The 20943-nt window shown below is 63.8% G+C and overlaps 1 protein-coding gene across 6 annotated transcripts in view; it reads left to right on the plus strand.

The window, feature by feature from the left end:
• The window catches only part of GSE1 (Gse1 coiled-coil protein), a 394967-nt gene that overhangs the window by 347011 nt on the left and 27013 nt on the right, over window positions 1-20943 (plus strand). For 5 of the 6 annotated variants that reach the window (XR_009491187.1, XM_059877056.1, XM_059877055.1 and 2 more), the window contains exon 3: window positions 17249-17467. The exons of the other annotated variant lie outside the window; for it this stretch is intronic. Coding sequence is in view for 4 of the 5 variants with exons in the window: in XM_059877056.1 (XP_059733039.1) it covers window positions 17249-17467 (219 nt within the window). In the remaining variant the exon portion in view is untranslated. The remainder of the gene's footprint in view (window positions 1-17248; window positions 17468-20943) is intronic. 6 annotated transcript variants of the gene reach the window in all.

A 20943-nucleotide genomic window follows, 5' to 3' on the forward strand; every position in this document is an offset into this window, starting at 1 on the left:
GCCTGTGGGTGCCCAGGAATTTCAGGACGCTCCCTGAGTCATTCCAGTCTGTCAAGTGCCTGGGTGAGGTGGTGGTGGCGGTGGTGGTGGGGTGCCAGGAATGGGGAGGCGCTGTTCTGGGGCCGGAGGCCCAGTGGGTCGTGCCAGTTTCTGGAGGCGGGCGGCCTCGCCTCTGACCGCAACCCCAGCTACTTAATGACCCCCCTGGCGGAGCGGCGCCTGCGTGGACTCTCCAGCCGCTGGGACGTGAGTTCTTTAAAAGAACTACCCCGCCGCCCCCCGCACTGTGGCCTTCCCCAAAGTTACTTAGAACGAGAAGGCGGAGCTCTTGGAATTTGGGGGGAAGAAGGTGCGTAGGCCCGAGTCCTTAACATTCAACTCTTTCAAATTGGGAGAGTTAAGAGGGGCTGGGGAGGAGAAACGCACACAGCCTACTTTGTCTGCCCCCTCCTGCCCCCACCCCCCAACACAGACACCAGCTCCGAAAAAGTTTTCCTCTAGGAGGCCTCCAGCACACGTGAGTTTGTCCGCTCACTTCTCGGGGGGTCTGCTTTGTGGCACACGCTGTTCTCGACGCTCGGAAAGCAGTCGGGAGACGCGCACGGGCGCTGCTCGCCTGGTGGGCGTGTTGAAAGTGACCGCTCCCAGCTTTTGGAATCCAGTGGCTGGTCTCGGACACCAGTGTAGGTGGGACCCCTGAGCAGTGAAGCCCGGGGTCCCCGGGAACCTGAGGGTGGCACTTCCCCTACCTGCTGGTGTCCTCGGCTCACCTGGCCGGCCTGTCTGGGGAGGGGCGTGTGCCCGCGCGGGTGTACCCGGGCGCCGGTCGGTGCGCGCGCGCGAGCGCGTGTGTTTGCGGCTGAAACCCGACACCTCCCGCTGGCTGAGGTCAGAGAGCCGGGAGCGAGCCAGTGGCCCGAGAGTGGGCGGCGTTGCGCTTGGGTGTGTCCTCGGCGGCGGCGACAGCAGCAGGTGTTTCTTGGCCGGGGCCCCGGAAGCTCCACCTCCCCAGCGGGCCAGAGCCGCCGCCGCCGCCGCCGCCGCCGCCGCGCAGCCCCGGGTGAGATAAGCAGTTTAGACAAACACTGGGCGACGGTGGCTCCAGCATGTGTCAGCCGAGGCGGAGCGGCGGGGCCCTGGCATGAAAGGTGAGCGCGTCTAGCCGGGCGGGCGGCGGTCTCCGCGCGCGCCCCCACCCCCCGCGCCCGCCCCCCTCTCCTCCAAGTTCGTGGGTTTCGCGGGGGCGCCGCCAACGGCTCCGGGGCAACTTCCCCCGGAGTGTGTGCGGCGATAAGAGCCGGGCGGGCAGGCCAGCGACCCAAGGCCCCGCGTCCCGCGGCTGGTCGCAGCCTGGGCGTCCGGCCTCCAGGGGGGCTCGGGCCTCCCCGGGGCTCGGGCTCGGTGGCTTCGTTAGGCGAGTGGTGCTTTACGAGCGTGCGGCGGGTGGGAAGCAAGGGAGCTGGGGGGCTCTCTGTGAGCTGTCTACGCTCCAGAGCCGGAGTGAAAACTTTGCGGCGGCGGGGGAGGGAGCGAGGGGGGCGGCGCTGCGCCCCCGCGGCAGGTGCTGGCGGCGGCTGCGGTGGGCGGGGGGCATCGCCCGCTGGGGCCGCGAGGTTGGGTTTTTTTTGTCTCGCTCCCCTCCCCCTTCCCTCGGAGCTAGGGAGACCGCCGGGAGGGCGGGACTGCAGCCTCCAGGTCTCCGACCCCCACGCCCTGCTGTCCAAGGGCGCGCCCCGGGCTCCACGGCTTCTCCCCCGCTTCTCTGCTCCCCCCCGCCCCGTAGGAGCCGGTCCCCTGCCCCTCCTCCCGCTGAAGATGGCTGCCCCGGCCTCCGAGGTGGGAGGTGATTGCATCCGCCGCCCCCCACCCGCGCTGCCCTTTCCCCCCCCTCCTCGGCCTTTCTTGCTCCGCCTGGATGCGCCTCCCCGCCCCCAGCCCGGCAGCCGCGCTGATGGGCGGCGAGTGGCCCGACCGAGTGGAGCCGATTCAATTATATTGCAGCAGCAGAGACACCTCGTCGGCCGCCCGCCCGCCTCTCCAGCAGGCTAATTAAATTCCCTCCGTGGAGGCGGAGCGGGAGTCGGGCTCGTCCTCCCGCCTCCCCCCTTCCCACTCCCCCTCCCGAGTTTGGGGTGGGGGATTAATGGGACCCCTGAGAAGTGCGCAGGGGAGATGGAGGCGCGGGGTCGTGGGGGGAAGGGGTCGTTCGGATTGGGTGAAGTGTTGCCGCGATACCCCCCACGTGATGGACCGGGGTCCCCTGCCGGAGCGACGGCTCTTAAGTTTGGAGGGCTGTGTGCGCGGCGGGGGAAGCACCTGCCCGCCGGCTGGTTGGTGGATACTGGCCGAGTTGAGTCGATTTGGCTCTTGTTTTGTAAACTAGCCTTTGTCTGGGAAGTGCGTCTAAAATACATTAAATCCTTGTTAACCCCTGCAGTGCCTTATCTGGGGCCCACACAGGCTGTGGTTTGGAAACAAAAAGCGGGACCACCAGATGAAACAAAAAAGGGCTTCTTTTGTGAAAGGCTGGAACAAAGGGCCCCCTCGGATCCTGGGTGGGAACCTCCCTGCCTAAGCCGATTTCCAGGCCGGAGGGTGGGGGTGGGACGGAATGGGATGGGAGGGCAGAAGGTCTCCGGTGGGGCACTTGGGTCTCCGGAAAGTAGGCCTGCTGGACCTTCTCCCCCTAGTAGAAAGTTGGGTCGGGGGGAACCCCAGGTGAACAGGCTGCCTGCCTCTGGGCCTCCCTGGGTGTTACTTCTGCTCGGGGCACGTCAGCGTTGCTCAGCCTGTGTTTATGGGCGCCTCCACCCGCGGGTATGGCAGAACCTGCCGCCTGACTCAGCCGGGCCACGCCACAGGTGAGGGGCCGCCGTGTGTCATCCGGCAGGGCAGGGAGTCGCTGCCCCGCCCGCCCCGGGCTCGGCAGGCCTGGCTTTGTGATAACAGCTACACGGATACTTCCAGCGGGCCCTTATCGGGGCAGTCCTGCCCCGCTGCCCTGAAAGGGGGTGCCCGGCTGGCCTCTGTTACTTTGTCTCACTGCATGCAGAGAGGAGGGAAGGGGGCCGCAGGAGCCAGCCAGGCCTTTGGCACTCTTGATTTTCCTTTTCCGTGAACCTCGGGGGTGGTGGAAATCTGGAGCTGGTGAGCGGGTGACCGAGGTCAGCCCTGGCCTTGGGAAGGGAGGCTGGGAGGCCCGCCCCGATCTGCGGGGCATCGGGCAGCAGGCTGCCCCTGACGGCGCAGGCCCTGACCTGCTAGGGACAGCTTCCCAAATCCTGCCTTGTCAGGGTTGAGCAGGGTTTACTGATCCCTCCGTCTGGGTTTGCTGAGAGTTCCCCGGGTCATGGCTCCTGTCCACCTGAGGCTGGGAATAAGGAGGTGGGGGCCTGCAGGAGCCCGCAGCAAGCAGCAGACCTCTTTGGAAGCTCCGATGGCCTTTATTCAGCCATGCCCGCAGGCGCAGGCAGACCTTTGGCCTTCATTAACTTCCCTGTCTCTGGGGGAAGGTTAGGGCCGGCAGAGCCCAGAGAGCCTTGGGGTTTCTGAGCAGAAGCAGCTGCCCGCCTGTGGGTTCAGCACCTCCGGTTTCTGGCCTGAGGCGCCGAAGCAGAGTCTGCACAGCGCCGCTCTGTGGCAGGTTCGGGTCCTGCACCTCCAGGCTGAGCACCTCCCCAGCCGGCTCAGTCCCTCGTGGCCCTTGACCCTTTGGCAGCTGGCGTTCCCCTGCTCCGACAGAGGAAGGATCCCTGGGCTCCAAGCCCCTTCCCTGAAGGGGGGGGGGGGGGGGCGGTGCCCTCGGATTCTGCTTGCGCAGGTGAGCAACCCTGGCTGCCAGCTCTCTCCTCTCGCCCCAGAAACTCGTAGGGGCTTGTGGAGTCAGCCAGCAAGGCAGGTTTTTCCTGGCCCCGTCGGAAGGCTTGGAATTCCCAGCCTGGGTTACTCGAAGTCCAGGCGGGCTGGGCTTGGTGGTAGCACGTTCATTACCTCTGTTATGGCAACACGGCCGCCTCCAAACCACAGGGCTGCCGGCTGCGGCCCGCCCCCTCCCCTCGGTGTGCCGGTGGGGCTGTTTTTCTAACCTGCAGGGATCCGCGTCTCAGGTGACATTTCAGCTTGGCCACGCGCTTTAATTTCTCTCCTCTCTCGCCCAGAGTGGTGTGGGCTGCCGAGCCACTGGCTCCACTTCCCCGTGCTGGCCTCTCTCCCCGGCGGAGGCCACAGGCGGGAGGTGGCGCTGGGGAGTGTTCCTGTCAATGAGAATTTATTGAGCGCCTCCTCTGAACTCAGCCCTTGCCCGCCGCTGGGAAGTGTGCACACCGATAACACCGCATCCAGAGCGGCCCTTTGCACGCCTGCCAGGGCGCGCACCGGGGGCCTTTTAATCTCGCCTCGGCAGCGTCTTCTCCCCACCGTCCTCTTGACTTGCGCCCCTTCCCCCAGCAGGGTGGAACCGTGGGCGATCACGCTCTGTGCCCCGCCCCGTGCCCCGCCCCCCCCATCTTTGCTGGGCTGCTCCTCTGTCTGCCATTCCTGGATCAGGGCGGTCAGCTCCAAGTCCCGGTCCCTGAGACCGGCTTCCTGTGCCCCTCCCTTCCCGAGGCTTTGAGCTGGTTTGGGGGAGGGGGTGACCCCTGCAGAGCTAAGGCAAATGAGAGCAGCCTGGGCAGGGGAGGCTCTGGGACAGAGGCCAGTCGGCTGCTGGTGGGGGAGGGGACCGCAGTTCTGAGGGTCCGTGGAAAAGAGGGCATCTGGCTGAACCTGAGGCTTTGGGGGATCCCAGTGGAACCTTGGCGGGGAGTGTCTCTGGGATGTGACTTTTAACTGAGGAAGAAGGTGTTAGGGGAACAGGAAGCCCCCAGACCAGATGCTCATTCTTGGCTGCACTTTAGATTTACCCGGGGAGCTTTAAAACCCGGGGCCAGACCTGTGACAGGTTAAGACCCACGTCTCTAGGCGTGGGGCCCAGACATCTGTATTTTATGAACCCGCAGCTGAGCTAGAAGGGTCTTCTGCTGGGGGGTGGGGCACAGTTGGGAAGGAATTCCTCTTTCTGGGGGAGGTGGGGGCCTGATGCTTCTGAAGGAGAACCGGGATCCCTCGTGGGAAGCCAGAGTCCGCGGTGTTTGCCGGGGTGTTTGCCCTAGAATGGCCTGGGGCTGGGTACCCTCCCCTGGCCATGCTCTCAGCCCCATCCCTGGGTCATGGCGGCCCTGGGCTTTGTACGAACCCAGGGTCAAATCCTGACGCTGCTCCTCCTGCCTGCCCCAGGCGAGGTGCTCCTCCTGTCTGCCCCAGGCGAGCGGCAGGCCTTTCTCCCGAAGGGACCTTCAGGTGCTGAGCTGTTTGGACGGTGGCTCCTGTGTCTGTCTGGAGCTCCAGCCAAGCCTCCAATTCTGGAACCGGTTCCTCCAGCTGGAGGCCTTGATGCGTGTGAGGAGTTGCACGTTGGCGAGGCTTTGGGGCGGCCAGACCAGGGTGGGGGCGTCCCCTGGGCAGATGCCGCCGGCCTCCCCAGCACCGTCACTGCCCCCAGCTGCTCCCTGTCTGTAGGATGGGCCTGCGGAGGCCTTGTCAGAGGTGAGGGCTCAGATGTTATGCGCGCCACCTGCCTGCCCCCGTGGGTCCATGCAGGGCGCGGGCTGCAAACCTCAGGGGCCTGGGGTCAGCCCCCAAGTGTCTGTGTCAAGTGGCTGGTCAGTCCCTGACCAGGGTGTTCCCACCACCCCCGGCTCAGCCTGTACGACCGTGCGCGCTTTCCTGTGGGCCTCTATGGTAGGAACAGCCACGGCCCCCTTGTTCTTGGGCTGTTGGGAGTTAAGTGCTTTCTTATAAAGAGCTCAGAGCAGCGCCTGGCACCAAGGGCCCCTGTGTACGGGTCTGTCAGAAGCACGCGGTCACCCCTGTCTCTGGCTCTAGGATTCCCGGGACTTGTAACTTCCGAAACCCAGAAGGCTCTGTGCCCCTGGCCTCTGGTCCTGCCACGTTTGGTGTGGGCGGGAGCGGCGGTGGCTGCTTCTCCAACCGAGACCTCCAGGCTCAAGGTCCACACCAGCCCCGCGGACCCTCCCCACTGGGGATGGATGCTCCCCACCGGGGCCACACCCACCCCAGGGTCTTCATCCCATGCTCACACCACACCAGCCCCTGTGGACCCTCCCCACTGGGGCTTCTGGGGTCGCACCCCCCCACCCACCCTGGTCTTGATCCCAGGCTCACACACTGGCCCCCTCCCCAGCAGCAGCTTGCCTGCTTGTTGCCGGTGGGATTGCACCCCAGGTCAGCAGGAGGGAGGTGAGATATGCCCTCCGAGCCCCAGCCCCGCCCTTCCCCGAGCTCAGATGCTTCTGTGGCCACAGGCAGCAATAAAAGAAATCGATCAGCAGGCTTTCGGTCAGGTTAAGCCGTCCCGAAGGAAGATCCATGTGTCAAACTGAGGAGGGCCGGGCCTGCCGGGTCGGGGGTGGGGGTGGGGGTGGGGGGGCAGGCTCCTCTTTTGTGCTAACCGCAGTCTCCTCTCCCCCTGAACTGAGCCCGAGCCCAGGGCTCCACCTGCCCTGCCACCCTGCCTGGTTGAGGGGCCTGGCAGGCCGGCTGCCTTCATGTGACGTGGGTCACGTGGGGTCACTTCTCGCTCCATTGTTCATCTTCCCCGGAGGGTCTGACTTGCAGGGTAGGGATTACCCCCACCGACTGTTAGCCGGGAGATACAGGGGGGTCCCATGGGGCCTGCCTTCCTGCCCGCCATCAGACAGCTGGTAAGCCGTGTGAAACGGGAAAACCAAAGGGTGTGAGTGGATTCGTCCTGCTGAATTCCTGGCATTCATTTATCTTTGTGCTTTTGTAACTTTTACATAGGGTGTGTGGTCTCTCTCTCTGTTGACTTACAGGTGAGGCTGGGCTAGACTAGACGTCAGAGGTGGATGCAGGTGGAGCTCAAGGTCTGCAGGTGGGGATGCTGGAGGGACTTTGAGCACCCCAGAGGCACTGGGGCCCTGTCCGCTGCCTCCTCGTGAGTAGGGGAGGGTGGGCTGCCCCCATTTAGCAGCATAAGAACGCTGAGGCTCAGAGTCGGCCCCCGGGGTTGCGTTCAGATGGCCTTGTGTGAAGGATTTCTGGTCAGCCCTGCTTGGACTCGCCAAGGGGAGCAGACCTGTGGGCTGAGATTGTAGGTTTTACATCAGCTTGACGGCCAGGTCTCTCCTTTGCCAACACGTTGACGTAGCTTTCTGCAGCCTGCATTTCACCTAAAAACAGGTCTTGTGAGACTCTGAGACTCTGGAGGGCTCCCTTAGGAGGCATGCCAGTCCCGGGAGCCTGTCACCTGGACCAGGGAGTGCATTTTAACCAAACAGCTGGCTTCCTAGCTGAAGCTGGCAGGTCCGCGTTGCCTGCCTGCCTGCCTTCTCGTACCCCGTGTGGTGGGGTGTCAGGGCTGGGCTGCCCCAGCCAGGGCGCTCAGCAGACCTTGGGTTTCACCACTGCAGTTTCCAGCAGTGTTCCTGGCACATGCAGTGAGCCCCCCACGGGTGTGTTGACACCTCAGGATTGAGTGTTGGATAGATTTTGAGAGGGGAAAGGGCTGGGTGTGAAGGCTTGAGACATCTTTAAAAGACATTGGCCAGATTCCTCCAGAAAGAGCGGCAGGGACTCGCCTTTCTGCCCGCCAGCACAACCCAGACCTTTGTTTACCTGACTCTGGTGAATGGTTCCCTCCACGCCCCTCAGCCCTTGGTTTCTAAGGATGTCCATCCTCCCCACTAGGGGAGGAAAAAGCCTGTGACCAGCCTCGCCTTTTGCTGCACCCCTGGCAGGTTTTGGGTAGACTGGACCACTTCTTGCCCTGTGATCCTTGACTCCTAGGACGTGGTACCCGTTAGAGCCAGTTCTGGCCCCAGCATCCTGCCTGAGGCACTGGGACCTTACACGTTCCCGGTTGGAGCCGTGGGGGAGTTTTTGTTTGTTTTTTTTTGAGAAAGTGAAGGATTACTTAGGCCTCGGCAGTTGGCTCAGGAAGTCGGTGGAGGATGGCTGTGGCCGGCTTGACCTGGCTTAGGACACGGTTGGGACTGGGGAGCTCATGGCTGGTGGCTTATGACTGTTTTTGCAAACTTTTACCCGGTGGACCCGCTTTGAAATGCATTTTGGCTGCAGGGTAGTGTTTTTGTCCCCCCTCGCCACCCAGTGGAGCATTTTCGGACATCTGGGCATGGTCTGTGGGGCTTTGAAGATGGTGGATGAGCCCGGGTGAGGAAACACTGTTAGAGTCTGGACCACAGGACCACCTTAAGAACTTAGTATCTTACCTCTGACACCCTGAGCCTGGGTAGAACACGCCAGGGGAGAGTGTTGGTACTTGGGGTGTAGAGAATTCTGTGCTGTAGGTGTCTGTAGCCTGGGTTCTGGGATGCCACGCACCTCCTCACACACATCCCTGTGGGTTTACGGATGAGCTGCTCTGGACTTGGTCAGACTGACTGCGTGCAGGATTCGGGGTTGGGGGTGCGGGGGACTTGGTCTTCCCCTTTGAACCCTGTTGAGAATGGATCTTTTGCAAAAGCAACAAAACATAAGTTGAGGCCAGGTCCTGGCTTTGATTCAGGTGGGACCCACCCGCTGTTGACATGTGCCAGGCTCCCCCCCGAAGCTGAGGGTGGGGCTGGACTTCTTTCTGCTGCGTCTGGATGGACAAGGTGCCAGTGTCAGAGCTGAGCATCCTGGCTGCGCGCACGTTTGTTAAGCTCCCATGGACCCAGTTCATCCCCAAAAGCCGCGTGGCTTCTAAACTGGCGACCCCTCTGGTCTTGAGTGAGCCCACCAGCCTGAGAGAGTGGGGAGAGTGGGACAGACTGAGGGGGAGTTCCCACTCTCGGGATATGGTTGCTGGCTCCTGATTTTCCAGGGGAAATTGGAAATCTTCATTTTGACCAGAAACCTCCAGTTTTAAGTTACTGCCCATCAATTCACATTTAAAGATGTCTTGACTTCGCGCCAAATAACGAGGTTGCTGGATGAAAGTGGCCCCTTCGCCTCTGCCCGCTCCTGCCTAGTCCCCGCCCCCAGGGGTGCTGACGGGGACACTGAGGCTTGGGGCATATCGGGACCGGACAGGCCCCTGCTAGGAAGTTTGGGGGGCCGGGCCCGGACCCATCTTCTGGCTGGCTTCCTAGCTAAGCCCCCGACTTAGCTCCCGGGGGTCCTGCCCCGTGACACTCTGGACTGGCCCGCCTGCCTGGGCATGACACCAGGCGCCTTCCTTCTCCACGTTCAGCTGATGGACGTGAGGGCGGGGCCGCCGTGCCTGTTCCGTGGGCTGAGGACCTCCCAAGTGCCCTTTGAGGCGGGGGTGCGGGTGCAGTTGCACAGGCCCGCCCTATGGACGGCTTTGCCGACCCCCCTGCGTACGGAAGGGGCATGGGTGCTCTGCTGCGTGTCCCCCTCTCACCTGAGGGGTTTAGACACCCGGGGCCCGGGCACACCCCGTCGGCAGCGGCCTCACGTCTCATCTCCCAGCCAGGTGTCCTCCCTTCGGGAAAAGGGCCTTGACCCCTGCCCTGCTGGCCTGTTGCCCCACCTGCCTGCCCTGGCCAGCTGCTCCGTGGAAGCTTGGAGCGCGCTGCCGCCTCCTGGCCGGGTTCGGTTCCTGTCCTTTGGGACCTCTGACCCCAACCCCAGCCAAGTCCTGCACCCTGAACCTGTGAGCTCACTCAAAGGGCTCCTTTGTGGGGAGGTGGCCTGGTTAGCTCGGGGCCCTTGGGGACACCAAGGAGTCACTCCAGGGTTGTCGGCTTGGCGCCCTCCAGCCCCGAGCTGCCGCAACGTGGGGTTAAGGGGTGCAGCCCAGAGGCAGAGCTGCTCTTCCTCCCTGATACCCTCTTTAAGGCGATGCGTGTAGGTGGGCCTACGTGGGCGCTCCAGCAGCCTGCGGGATGGGAGGGGACCCCTAGCTAGGGTTGGGGGTGGGGTGTCTTTCTAGTGTCTTCTTATTTAAAAGGAAATTGCCAGCACAGCAGCAAGGAAAACTGGGTCCCCACCCTGGCTCCTCAGCGTGCAGCCCCCGACAAGGATGTGACTCTTCCAGCCTCAGTTTACCTATCTGTAGAGTGGGGCCGGGATGGGCCACGTTAGGAGGCTGCTTGGCTGATGAGGGGTGAGGTCTGTTCCTGGACTGACTCTGAAGGGTGACGGCGATGCTCTGGGCACAGCCAGGCCTTGTGGTTGTCAGTGCTGACGCCAACCGCCTCTGGGGTGCCCTCAGTGCCAGCCTTGACTCTGTCCCACAGCCTTTTTTGCCTTAATCATGCACTTCCCCGGGGCTGTCTCTACCCACTCCGCGCCCCTCCCAGGCCGCCCTCCGTCTGCCCATCCCAGGCTGCTCCAGACACCACCCGCTTGGAATAATCACCGTCAAATGTCGCTGCCATCTGCTGCCTGACTTCCGTCCTTTGCCTCCACCGGAACCTCCGGGATCCCTCACGTCTGTGGCCTTGAACCTCAGCCGCTCACTGGGCTGTCCTGGGAGGCCTCCATCGGCAGGCTGCCCGGGTCCAGGCCCTGCCCAGCGCTCTCCTCTCCACCCCGGGAGCCAGCCTAGGGGCCTAGTCCCACCCACACCTCCCGGCTCCCCTGGCACCCCTGTCCTGAGTGACAGGCCTGTGTGGGGGGTTTGTCCTGAGCACTCTTCTCCCTGGGACCCAGTTTCAGCCTCCTGAGAGCCCCCATGCCCCTCATCACTGCGGTGGCAGTGTGTGGGCAAGGCCGGGGAGAACCCAGAATGCTGCACACCCCCCACCCCACCCTGTTGACTGCAGGGCCCTCCCTGAACCCATTTGTGGCAGCTTTCCCAGGGACCCCAGAAATGAGCTCTGCAGACGGCTCAGCCCGTGGGGCTGGTTCTGGGAGTGCGGAGGGCTTCCATTGTCACTGACTGGGGTCCTGGCAGACCCTCCGTGGCTCCTGCCTTCCCAATCCCCTAGTAACTACGCAGCTGCATGAGCGAGAGGACTGCGGGGGAGGGCGGCGGGCTTGTCCTCAGATGAGCTGCCTCGTTAGCGTTCTGCTTCTGAGCCGGGGTTGGCGCTGGGCACACGGGCCCACGGGCCGGCCTCGTCTGCCCCCCGCTCCCCGTCCTTCTCGGTGGTTCCGGGTCAGGATGCAGGCTGTCCTCTGCTCCAGCAGTTAGTGGTGGACCGGAGCCTTGGGGAGGATGTCCAGGTCTGGGCAAGAAAAGTCCCCCGCCACCCGGTCCCCTTAGAAATCCACAACCCAAGGGGGTGTCCTTGGAAAAGAACAAGGGGGTCTAAGGCAGGCCACCTCTGTGCATCCAGGGGCCAGGACGCCTTCCCAGGCTCTCCCCCGGTGCTGCCCCCGCCCCCACCCCCAAGAAAAACTGCTGCGTGCGAGTGAGCTCAGAACACGCCGGAAGGCAAATATAATGAATGTGTTATGAAGCTGCTCAGGCTCCCGGGTCACGTGGTGCCCCACGCCGCCATCGTCTGCCTGCCTGCCGGGTCTCTGCTCAGGTGACCCCGGTTCGTTAGGGCTGCACAAGCATCGCCCTTTCGGGGTGGGGGGCGGTGCGTGGAGGCCCAGAGCTGGGGGACACCTTGTATATTTGTTCACAAACATTTCTGTCTGCGGTAATGAAGAATTACCGAGAGGGGTGATTAGAGAACCCAGGTCTGGACTGCGCATGCAGAGCTGACTGAGGCCCTGCTGGGCCCGGCCTTGTGGGGTGTAATTACCCCGGGGCGGGGGGCGCTGTCAGGGGAAAGGGGTGGATCGGTGCTTGAACCGGGAGCCAGCAGAAAATTCATCTCAGCTATTAGCTTGTAATTACAGAGCATGCAGGGAGCAGGCCCGAGGTCTGGGGCCGCGGAAGAGCGGGATGAAAGGAAGCGGTAATTACGGGTCCGCGGGAGGCGGAGGGCGGCCGCGGGCTGATTAATACACCCTCCGCCCGCGGAGCGGGAGCCCGCCGCCGCGTTTAATGGAGCGTCAGGGGCCTGCCCCCGACCCCCCGCCCCGTCGTGCCTGCTGTCGCCGCGCCTTTGGACAGCAGGCTCCCCGATCGATCGGGCTGTGTTCTGAAGCACCAGGGACGAGGTGGTTCTGGAGAATGTCCACAGAGCCGCCAGCCAGGCTCGCCCCTTGGCACTTGGGTTTTTCTTCTTTACCTTTTGCTTTGCTTTTTGAAGCTTTGTGCTGCTTCTGGCCATATTAGAGACCTGGGAGGAGGAGAGGATAAAGTATCGATTAAAGACACCTCGCTTTGGTAGAAGGTGCAGGCATTGGCAAGGGGCCTCCACAGGCCTGGCGGGCCTTGCTTTTGAACACCAGTGCCATCCAGGAGGGAGGGGCCCGGCTGATTTTGGGGGTGGCTTTTCCTCTCCGGTCCCCGCACCGCCTCGGTCATGGGGGTCTCATCTCTGGGTGTGTTGCTGTAGCAGCTCTTTTTTCTGGGGTCCCGGGGCGGGCAGCTGATGGTGGCAGGTGGGGGGGTCAGACAGCAGCCTGTGAGGCAGCTGAGATGTCCAGGAGGCCCCCTGAGCATGTGTGTGTGTGTGCATGTGTCAGGGCGGTCAAGCAGGAAGGGAGCCTGCCCCAGCCCTCATCCATCCCTGGCCTCCACGCTGTGGAGCCTGTTCCCAGCTGTTAGGATGATGGATTTACATGAGCTGATAATGTAGACGAGAACCCAGTTGATGGCCAGGAGCGCAGAAGTTAATGAATACCTCTCTAATGAGTGGGGGCTGTGCCCCTGCTCTGCGGGGCTTCTCCAGGGTGCCAGGGCTGCCTGAGGCCCCCTCCCACTTCCCCTTGCCCCTGTGGCTTCCACGGTCAGGGTGGTGCCTGCCTGGGCAGGGCTGGGGGGCAGAGCCATCCTGAAGCAATCCCAAGGCTGCAACTGGGGGCGAGACCCAGAGATGGGGACTGTGATCTTGCGTCGACCCCCAGCAAATTCAAGGTGACCCTTCGCAGGGTCCCCCACATTTGGCCTTTGCCTGCCTGCATCCTCAGTGCAAGGGGGCTGTCACCCCAGCGGCCGGTGGTCCCTTGGGCCCCTGCCTCCCCTCCCCGCCCCTCCCGGCGCACACAAGCTGAGGAGGAAAGCTAATTTTAGACTGCCCTAAGGAAGCTGCTCATTTGGAATCCTATTTTAAGTGGCCTGACATCAGCAGAGTGGCTTTCCTGGCTAGAGGATGCTCCAGAGCCCACAGTGACCACAGCAGGGACACTCGCTCTGGGGGACCCCCAGGAGTCCCGGGGGGCTGTCCGTGAGGTGCTGCGGGGGTGGGGTGTCGCTGGGTGCCAGGAGGAGCCAGGCACTGACATTCAGCGGCAGCTCTTTCGGGAAAGGGGCAGGGGTGCACCTGCCTCCCAGGACCCTGGTCGCCAGGGAAAGGCTGGGGCTGTCAGTGTTGGGGTTCTGGCAGGGGCACCCCAGTTCCCTCAGCTCCCATGTCTGGCCAGCGGAAGGCCCTGGTCTGGGGGGAATCCCCACCAGGAGTTATTCCAAACTCAGGCAGCCAAGTCTCTCTTTCTTTGAGGGCACCCCATTTTTTAAAAAACCTGGTTCACTCCAGAAAAGCTGGAACACAGGCAAGGAAGTTCTGCGTTAAAAACATAGAGCGTTTTTAACATAGAGCTAAAATAATAAAATTGTTCCTCTTGCTGACACTCGAAGGTCCCCACCCAGGGCCTTAAGGGGTGTGTGATGTTTTGGGGGTCTGACCCTGGGTTTGCCTAGTGGCTGCTCCCTGGCACCTCTGTACCATCCTGCCCAGTGCTGGCAGCTGGTGGTCACAGCACGTCCACCCAGGTCACCAGCTGGCCAGTCTGTCACGTGGCCGCTGGGCAGTGACCTCAAACCTGCCCCCTGGGCCGAGGGGACAGGTCCCTGGGAGACGGGGGACCTCTGCGCCTGCCTCACGTCCCCAGAGCAGGGCTGGACCTGAGCCCCGACCAGCTTCCCGTCCGTGGGACACGGGTGCTGTGTTCAGGTAATCCCAGCCCCGCTGGTGACCTTCTGTCGGCCCTTGGGCCCAAGCCTGGACTCTCCCATCTGTAAAGTGGGCATAATAACATGTTTCTTTAAGAGGCTGTAGGGTTTAAAGGGTCGTGGCCAGTTCTCTTAAGGAATCCCAGGAAGGGGGAGGGAGGTGATGTGAACAGCACCAGAGGGTTCTGTTTTGGAGACTCTGGGTGAAGAAGACACAGCGTGTCTGCAGATGGTTGAACTGCACAAAGAAAGGGAGAGGGACGTTGAGAGTCCTGTTCAGTGGAGAATGTGGTGGCCCTCCCTGTACCAGTTAGCTAACTAGCGCTGCGTAACAAACCATCCCGAATACAGACGTGCTGGGCTCCGGGAGCAGCTGCGCTGGGTAGCTCTGGCCCAGCGCCCCTGATGTAATGAAGCTGGTGCCTGGCCGTGGTCCCATCACAAGGCTCCCTGGGGCTGGAGGAGCCACTGCCTCACGTGGCTGTGGGTTGGAGGCCCCCATTCCTGGGACGTGGGATCCCCGCGCAGGCGCCTCTGGCGTCTTCACAGCCTGACAGCAGACTCCCTGCAGCCCACGTGGTCCAGGGAGCGCAGGGGGTGGCCAGGCACTTTGATGACCTCACCTTGGCAGTTGCCAATCTTCTGCCGTTTCCTGTTCCCTGCGAATGAATCTGGCCCACGCACGAGGAGAGGGTTAGTCCCCGCCCGTTGCACAAACGAGGGACAGACTTGGACCCACTTCGGAACCACCGCGGCCAAGTGACCTTGACTCTGAGTGCATCTGTGCCTCTTGGTCTTCCATGGCGGTTTGGCCTTGGACTGGGCAGGTGGGGTCATGGGAGGGCGTCCTGCCCTTCCCCTGCACCCTGGTTCTTCCTGGTGAGAACGCCCAGGAAATGGGGTTCCAGTCCTGATGTGCTGCTAAGCCATGTGGCCCTGTGTGGGGACCCCACACGCTGTGCCTGGGCTGGGGGCCCTGCAAGGATGGCACTCCATCATATGCCATGCCCCCCCATCCTAAAAAAAACCATTGGCTCATGGAGTGGGTGCTGAGGGCGCTTTGGTCCAGAGCAGGACCCAGCAGGCTTCTGGATTGCCCCAGTCAGGTCCTGCGTGGTCTCCATCCCTGGGCCTCCCTGCGGGCAGCAGGACCAGAGCCCTGGGCCCCTCTGTCCCCGGCGTCCTCCGTGTTCGCTTTCAGCAGCCAGTCCTGCCCAGGGGTGGGCAAAGCTGGTCTGTGGGCACCTGGCCCACCCGGGAAGGGATGGTGGTGGGGAGGGCTTTCGGGGGTGATGGCGGCACATATCGGGCAGCTCAGGTCGTCTGCCCAGACTGACCCGTGCGGCCTTGGCCTAGCCCCTGCCCATCCAGGCCTGGGTTTCTGCCCCGTCCACTGACTGTCAGCGTGACGACACCAGGAGGGGTCCTTGAGATGTGCCGGGCCTGCTGTGAATCACCTCCTGGCACCCTCGTGGGATTGACTTCATGAGGTGGACTTTGTCTTCGTCCTCACGTTATAGATGCAACTGAGGCCCAGAGAGGCAAAGGGACTTGCCCAGGCCCCAGAGCTGCGATCCGGGCACCCACCGTGTGTGGCAGCGTAGTCTGTGCAGAGCCTGTCCTCCAGGTGCCCCCTTCCTCCTTGCTCCGAGGCTGGTCCACACGGTCCTGTTCCCTCATTCCGAGGAGAAGGGGTTGGGGAGGATGAGGTGTTGGGGAGGGCCTGGGACTGAGCTTCTGGGACATGGTGGGCCTCCTGCTCAACTGCCCTAGCAGCTGGCCAAGTGCCGGGGTGGCTGAGAGAGCACTCTAATCCAGAGCCTGTGGGCCGTGGACCTGTCCCTCCACCCCCAGGTTCCTTTGCTGGGCTGCGAGGCCTGTGGAGTCGCCTGTACTCTGCCCTCTCCCCCGCTCCTCCAGAGAGGCGGACGCACGGGGTCAGGGCCGTGTCACCCGCCGGCAGCTGGGAGGCCAGCCAGGCTGCTGGCCGCGGGCGCCAGGGCTCTTGTGGGGTCCTATGTCCCCAAGGTGTGAGCCCTCTCCTGAGAGAAGGGTCCCTCCGAGCACGCATTGGCCTCTTGAACGCCCCTCTCACAGTCATGGCCGTTTACCCCTTGCACCCCCTGAGATCTCTTTGCCCACCCGCCCTGCAGGGGGGGCGATGGGGGCCGCAGGCCAGTTCTCCAGGACTCAGGGTGCAGGCTGTGTTGTCGGGGCCCGCAGTTATCTCTCCTGGCTGCCCGCGGAGGGGCGGGGGCCCCGGGGGAGGCGGCCCCGGGGGAGGCACACGTCCCCGCCACACTGCCCTCATGGGCGCCCTCTGGCTGCAGTTTCCAACCCCTCCCGGAGCGCCCCAGGTGGCCGGCGTTCCCTGCCGCGGTCCTCCCAGCTCTCTGCGCTTCTCCTGCACTCAGCCCATGGCCCACTGCCTGTGAGGCTGTAGGCCTCGTTTGCACCCCTCGAATGTACACACAGGTTGGGAGCGGGCACAGGCAAGGTGTCCATCGAGAAGGCAGGAGACACGCCCGCCAGCCCGTGAGGAGCGCGGCCTTTGTTGATGGGGCCCATGGGGCCCGCAGGAGGGCGAGTGTCCTGGGGGGGCGGCAAAGGCTTAGGGTGTCCCTTTGGTAAGCTCCTTGGCCAGCGTGGCCGAGCCTGGACCCCCCGCCCCCGGGGGGAGCCGTCTAGACCTGCCGCCTTGCGTCTTCAGTGTCTCGGTAGGCTCTGTGCCCGGCTGGACTGCCACGGGGGCCTCAGCGGCACTTCTCACCTGCCCACTTCTCACCTGCAGGGAGCCTTCTCTGTGCAGGCCCACTTTGTCCCCCGGGGGCTTTGAGGTTCAAAGGGCAACAGCAGCCGCACATGAGGGCCCGGCCGACCCGCCCAGGACAGGTCCCCGCTGCCTGCCTGAGCCCGTCTCCTCTGGGAGGAGGAAGGCTGTGCGCCGGCGCCCGTCTGCGGGACGTGCTGGAGGCCCTGCCTGTCCTCCGGGGGGGTCCCCGCTCTGGCCCTCTTCTTTCCGCTGGCCTTCCTTTCTTGCGAGAACGCTGGGCTGGGGTCCTGGGCCCCGTAGTCCTCTGGGTGTGGAGTGCAGAGGGACGTTGGGGTGGCAGCCCCCCTCGCTCCACAGAGCTGGCTCTGCCCTGCTTCGCCTGCCCCCCGCCCCACATGCCCGGCCGGTGCCCGCTCTGGTGCTGGGCCCTGTGCTCTCGGGTGACTCTGGTTCTTCTCTTCCTGTTTCAGGCATGAGCCATGAGCCCAAGTCCCCTTCGCTAGGGATGCTCTCCACCGCGACCAGGACCACCGCCACCGTCAACCCCCTCACCCCCTCGCCACTCAATGGCGCCCTGGTGCCCAGCGGCAGCCCCGCCACCAGCAGCGCGCTGTCGGCCCAGGCCGCGCCTTCCTCCAGCTTCGCCGCCGCCCTGCGCAAGCTCGCCAAACAGGCGGAGGAGCCCAGAGGTAAGAGGCGCGCCCGCCCTGGGCAGCCGGCCAAGGGCGGGGAGAGCACGGTCCCGCCCGGTCCCCAGGGCTCTGGGCGCAGGGCGGGCTCGCACACCAAGTGTCCACACTGGCTGGTCTTCCTCCTGCTGCTGCTTCGCGGCGGGGACGCGCTTTCCTGGCTGCTGAACCCCACTCTCTGCGCTGTCTGCTGACTTTCTTCTTTGCTTCAGGAGCCGCCGAGGGGGCCCTCCGCCGACAGCAGTGGGCATGGGGTTGGGGTTTGCAGGCGCCATACTGCTTTTAGAGCCCCCAGCCTGCTCTGGGGCCTCTTCCCAGGAGGCGTGTGTCCCGATGTGTTCCCGAGTTGGGGGCACGGCACACCCACCAGTGCCATCCGCACACCCCACGCCCCCCTGTCCCCAGGCAGGGGTCTTGTGGTGTGGACAGGCGTCCCCCAGGGGTCTGGAGCCCTGGCTCCTCCTGTCACTGGGGCAGTGACGTGCTGTGTGGCTTTTGGCAAACGCTGGCCCTCTCTGAGTGTCAGCCTTCCCGTGCATACAGCCTGGCTCCAGGCCCTTCCAGGATGACTGTCAGCCTGTGTTAGTCCAGGTCAGGGGCCGCCGGCTGCATGAGTGGGTGGCAGGCAGTTTGCCTCAGAGCTGCTGGGAGGCCTGGGCCGCTATGGATTCCAGCGCGGGCCTCTCAGGTACCCTGTAGGTACCCTGCTGTGGGGGGCGGGGGGGCCGGCGGGGGGCGGCAGGGATTCGACCTCCTGGGCAGAGGAAGTGGGGACCCTGGGTGGTCTGCCTCGCCCCGAATGTCCAGGGCTTGGTGGTGTGTGTTCCAGGGCCCTTCGGGCACCCGGAGAACACGCATCTGTCTGTATCGACTCGGGGGGTCTCCAGCTCAGCAGAGCGGACTCTTGCTGTGATGGGTGCGGCGGGGGCCTGCTGCTGTCTGACTCTGACTTGTCTGCACCCCTTTTCTGCTCACGTGGTCGCTGGGCAGAGGAGGGAACGGGGTAGACTGGATCCCAGGGCAGGTGGCTGTGGGCCCAGGAGCCCAGGCCTTTGGGCCTGGTTTCTGCATTGCCAGGGGGTCGCCTTGTAGCTAGCGTCCACCCGGGCGAGGAGTGGGCACAGTGGCTCCAGCCCTGAACTGGGGTCTCTTCTGAGTGGACGAGGAGGCCCCCCCGAGGCAGAGTTTGCCTGGCGGCTCCCTGCTCTGGTATCATCGTCCGTCACGTTCCAGGAGGCAGAGAGACGGGGCCAGCACGGCCTCCACGGACAGCTGTCAGCAGGCTGGGGACGCTAGGGCCCTCTGGCTGAGTCACCCCCGACCCGGGTATCAGGGCTTAAGCCAACATCCGTGTCCATGCCTGGGCAGCTGAGCCCGTCCCGGGGTGACACCACCTCTCCACACACCCCGCCGTCTGCAGAGGACTAGGCTCCCACGGGAGCCCTGGGTGTGGGGCGAGCCTGGCCTCGGTGGCTTTTGTCTCCTCTCCGCTGGCCCCAGCGTCCAGCTCGGATGGTGAGCCAGTGGGTAGCCCACGTGCCAGAGGCTGTTGGGCCTCGCTGGCCGGGAGCACTGTGCTGCAGGGGACCCGCTGCCTTCGGCTGTGGTCCAGGTGTTTGCATGATGCCCTGGGAAGGGTGCCCGAGGACTTTGTGATGGAGGGATGGGGCGGGGTGGGCCACGCAGGTCCGCTCTCAGGCTGTCTCTGGAGCACGGCGTCCGCCGCTGGCTGGGCTGATGCGTCCCCATCACCCGGATGAGGAATCCTGGGGCCTGGGGAGCTTGGGGTCTGGACCCCGGGCTGCCCTGATGCTCGGTGTAGTTCCGCTGTGCATGCCGGGCACCACAACCTCGTTTCTGGCTCGTGGGGCCACAGGCCAAGCCTGTGCTTAAGTTTAAAGCTATGGTGATGAGCTCAACATGGAACGCTCCATCTGGGCAACCCCAGTGGGGCTTTTGCTCTGAAGAGCTGAGCCCCGTCACTCTCTGGAGCCTCCTCCAGGCCACATCCCTGGGCCTGGTCCCCGTTTTTTTTTTTCTCATGGAGTCACCCCCAGCTCTGCTGCGCTGTTCCCGTCTGTAGAATGGGCCGGCAGCCTGGCGGTGGCCCAGTGTGCAGGGGGGCGGGAGGCTGAGGCCCCGCGGGGTCACGTAAGGAGCCTGGGATCACAGAGCTGCTGAGGACGCGCCAGCTGTCCCTTGCTGCTGCTGCCTGGGCCTTTCCACGTGGACCTGGAGGAGCCGGGCTTAGCACGGCAAAAGCCTGAGCATGGCCCTGGCAGGGAGAGGCGGGCGTCCTGCACCCCTGCCCGCCCCAGCACCCCCTGCAGCGGTGCGGGGAGCACACGGGGGTCTTGGCTGGCAGCTTCTGGGAGCTTGGAGGGCTCTGCGGGCACGAGGGGAGGGCCGGCTGCCCCAGCTCCCCTGTCTCTCCACCGGAAACCGGAACGGCCAAGGGGGACATTTGCTGGGCTTGGTGATTTGGAGCAGGGGGGGCTCAATTTTTCTCTTTGTAAATTTCTTATAAAATTCATTTCTAAAAGGACACAGTTCAGCGGGTTGTCACGCGTTCAGAGTTGTGCGACCATCATTTTATAAAAATTTATTAATTTGTCCAAGTTTCTGGCCGCCCTGGGTCTTGGTTGCTGTGTGCGGGCTTTCTCTAGCTGTGACGAGCGGGAGCTACTCTTGGTTGCAACGCACGGGCTCCTCACTGCCGTGGTGTCTCCAGCTGCAGAGCACGGGCCCTGGGGCGCGCGGGCTTAGTTGCTCCCTAGCTTGTGGGGTCTTCCCAGGCCAGGGATCGAGCCCGTGTCCCTTGCATTGGCAGGCAGAATCTTAACCCCCGGACTACCAAGGGAGTCCCAGCCATCACTTAGTTATAGAATGTTCTGTCTCCCCAAAGAAGCCTGCCCCCCTCCCATGCCCTCCCCCAGCCCTGGCAGCCCCGATCTGCGGCCTGGCTGCCTGCTGCCTGTGGGCACACATGGCCCCGCTGCTGGCTGTCCGCATGGGCATCCCCCCAGGTCTCGTGGCTTCCTGCGGCTGGTTGGCACCACACTCCTGGGTGTGAGGGGTGCAGCCAGTGAGGGCTCTCCCATCCTGAACCGGGCAGTGACTGTTCGTTGAGCACCCGCTCTGTGCCGGCGGCCTCTTGCTGCGAGAGCCCTGGCCTCTGTTCTGCGTCTACATCTCTGGAGGACCTGGCCGCACTTCAGGCTTGGCTGGCGTCCCGACTCACAGGCCGTGGAGCAGAGATGGAAACCACAGTCCTCCTCCAACTGCCGCATCCGAGTCCGCCCTCCCAGAGACGGCCTGACACGGCCTCCACTTCGGCTGTTCCTTCAAGGCCCCCTGTGCCCGCAGGGTACCCTCAGGGGGACTGTCCCGCCCTCGAGGGTGCAGCAATCCCTGCACAGGGAGGACTGATAGCTGAGAGAAGACAGTCGAGGCTTTGGTCTCCCCGCTTGCCGCCA

The sequence above is a fragment of the Bos taurus genome, chromosome 18 (genome assembly GCF_002263795.3).
Source record: "Bos taurus isolate L1 Dominette 01449 registration number 42190680 breed Hereford chromosome 18, ARS-UCD2.0, whole genome shotgun sequence".
Classification (NCBI taxonomy): Eukaryota; Metazoa; Chordata; class Mammalia; order Artiodactyla; family Bovidae; genus Bos; species Bos taurus.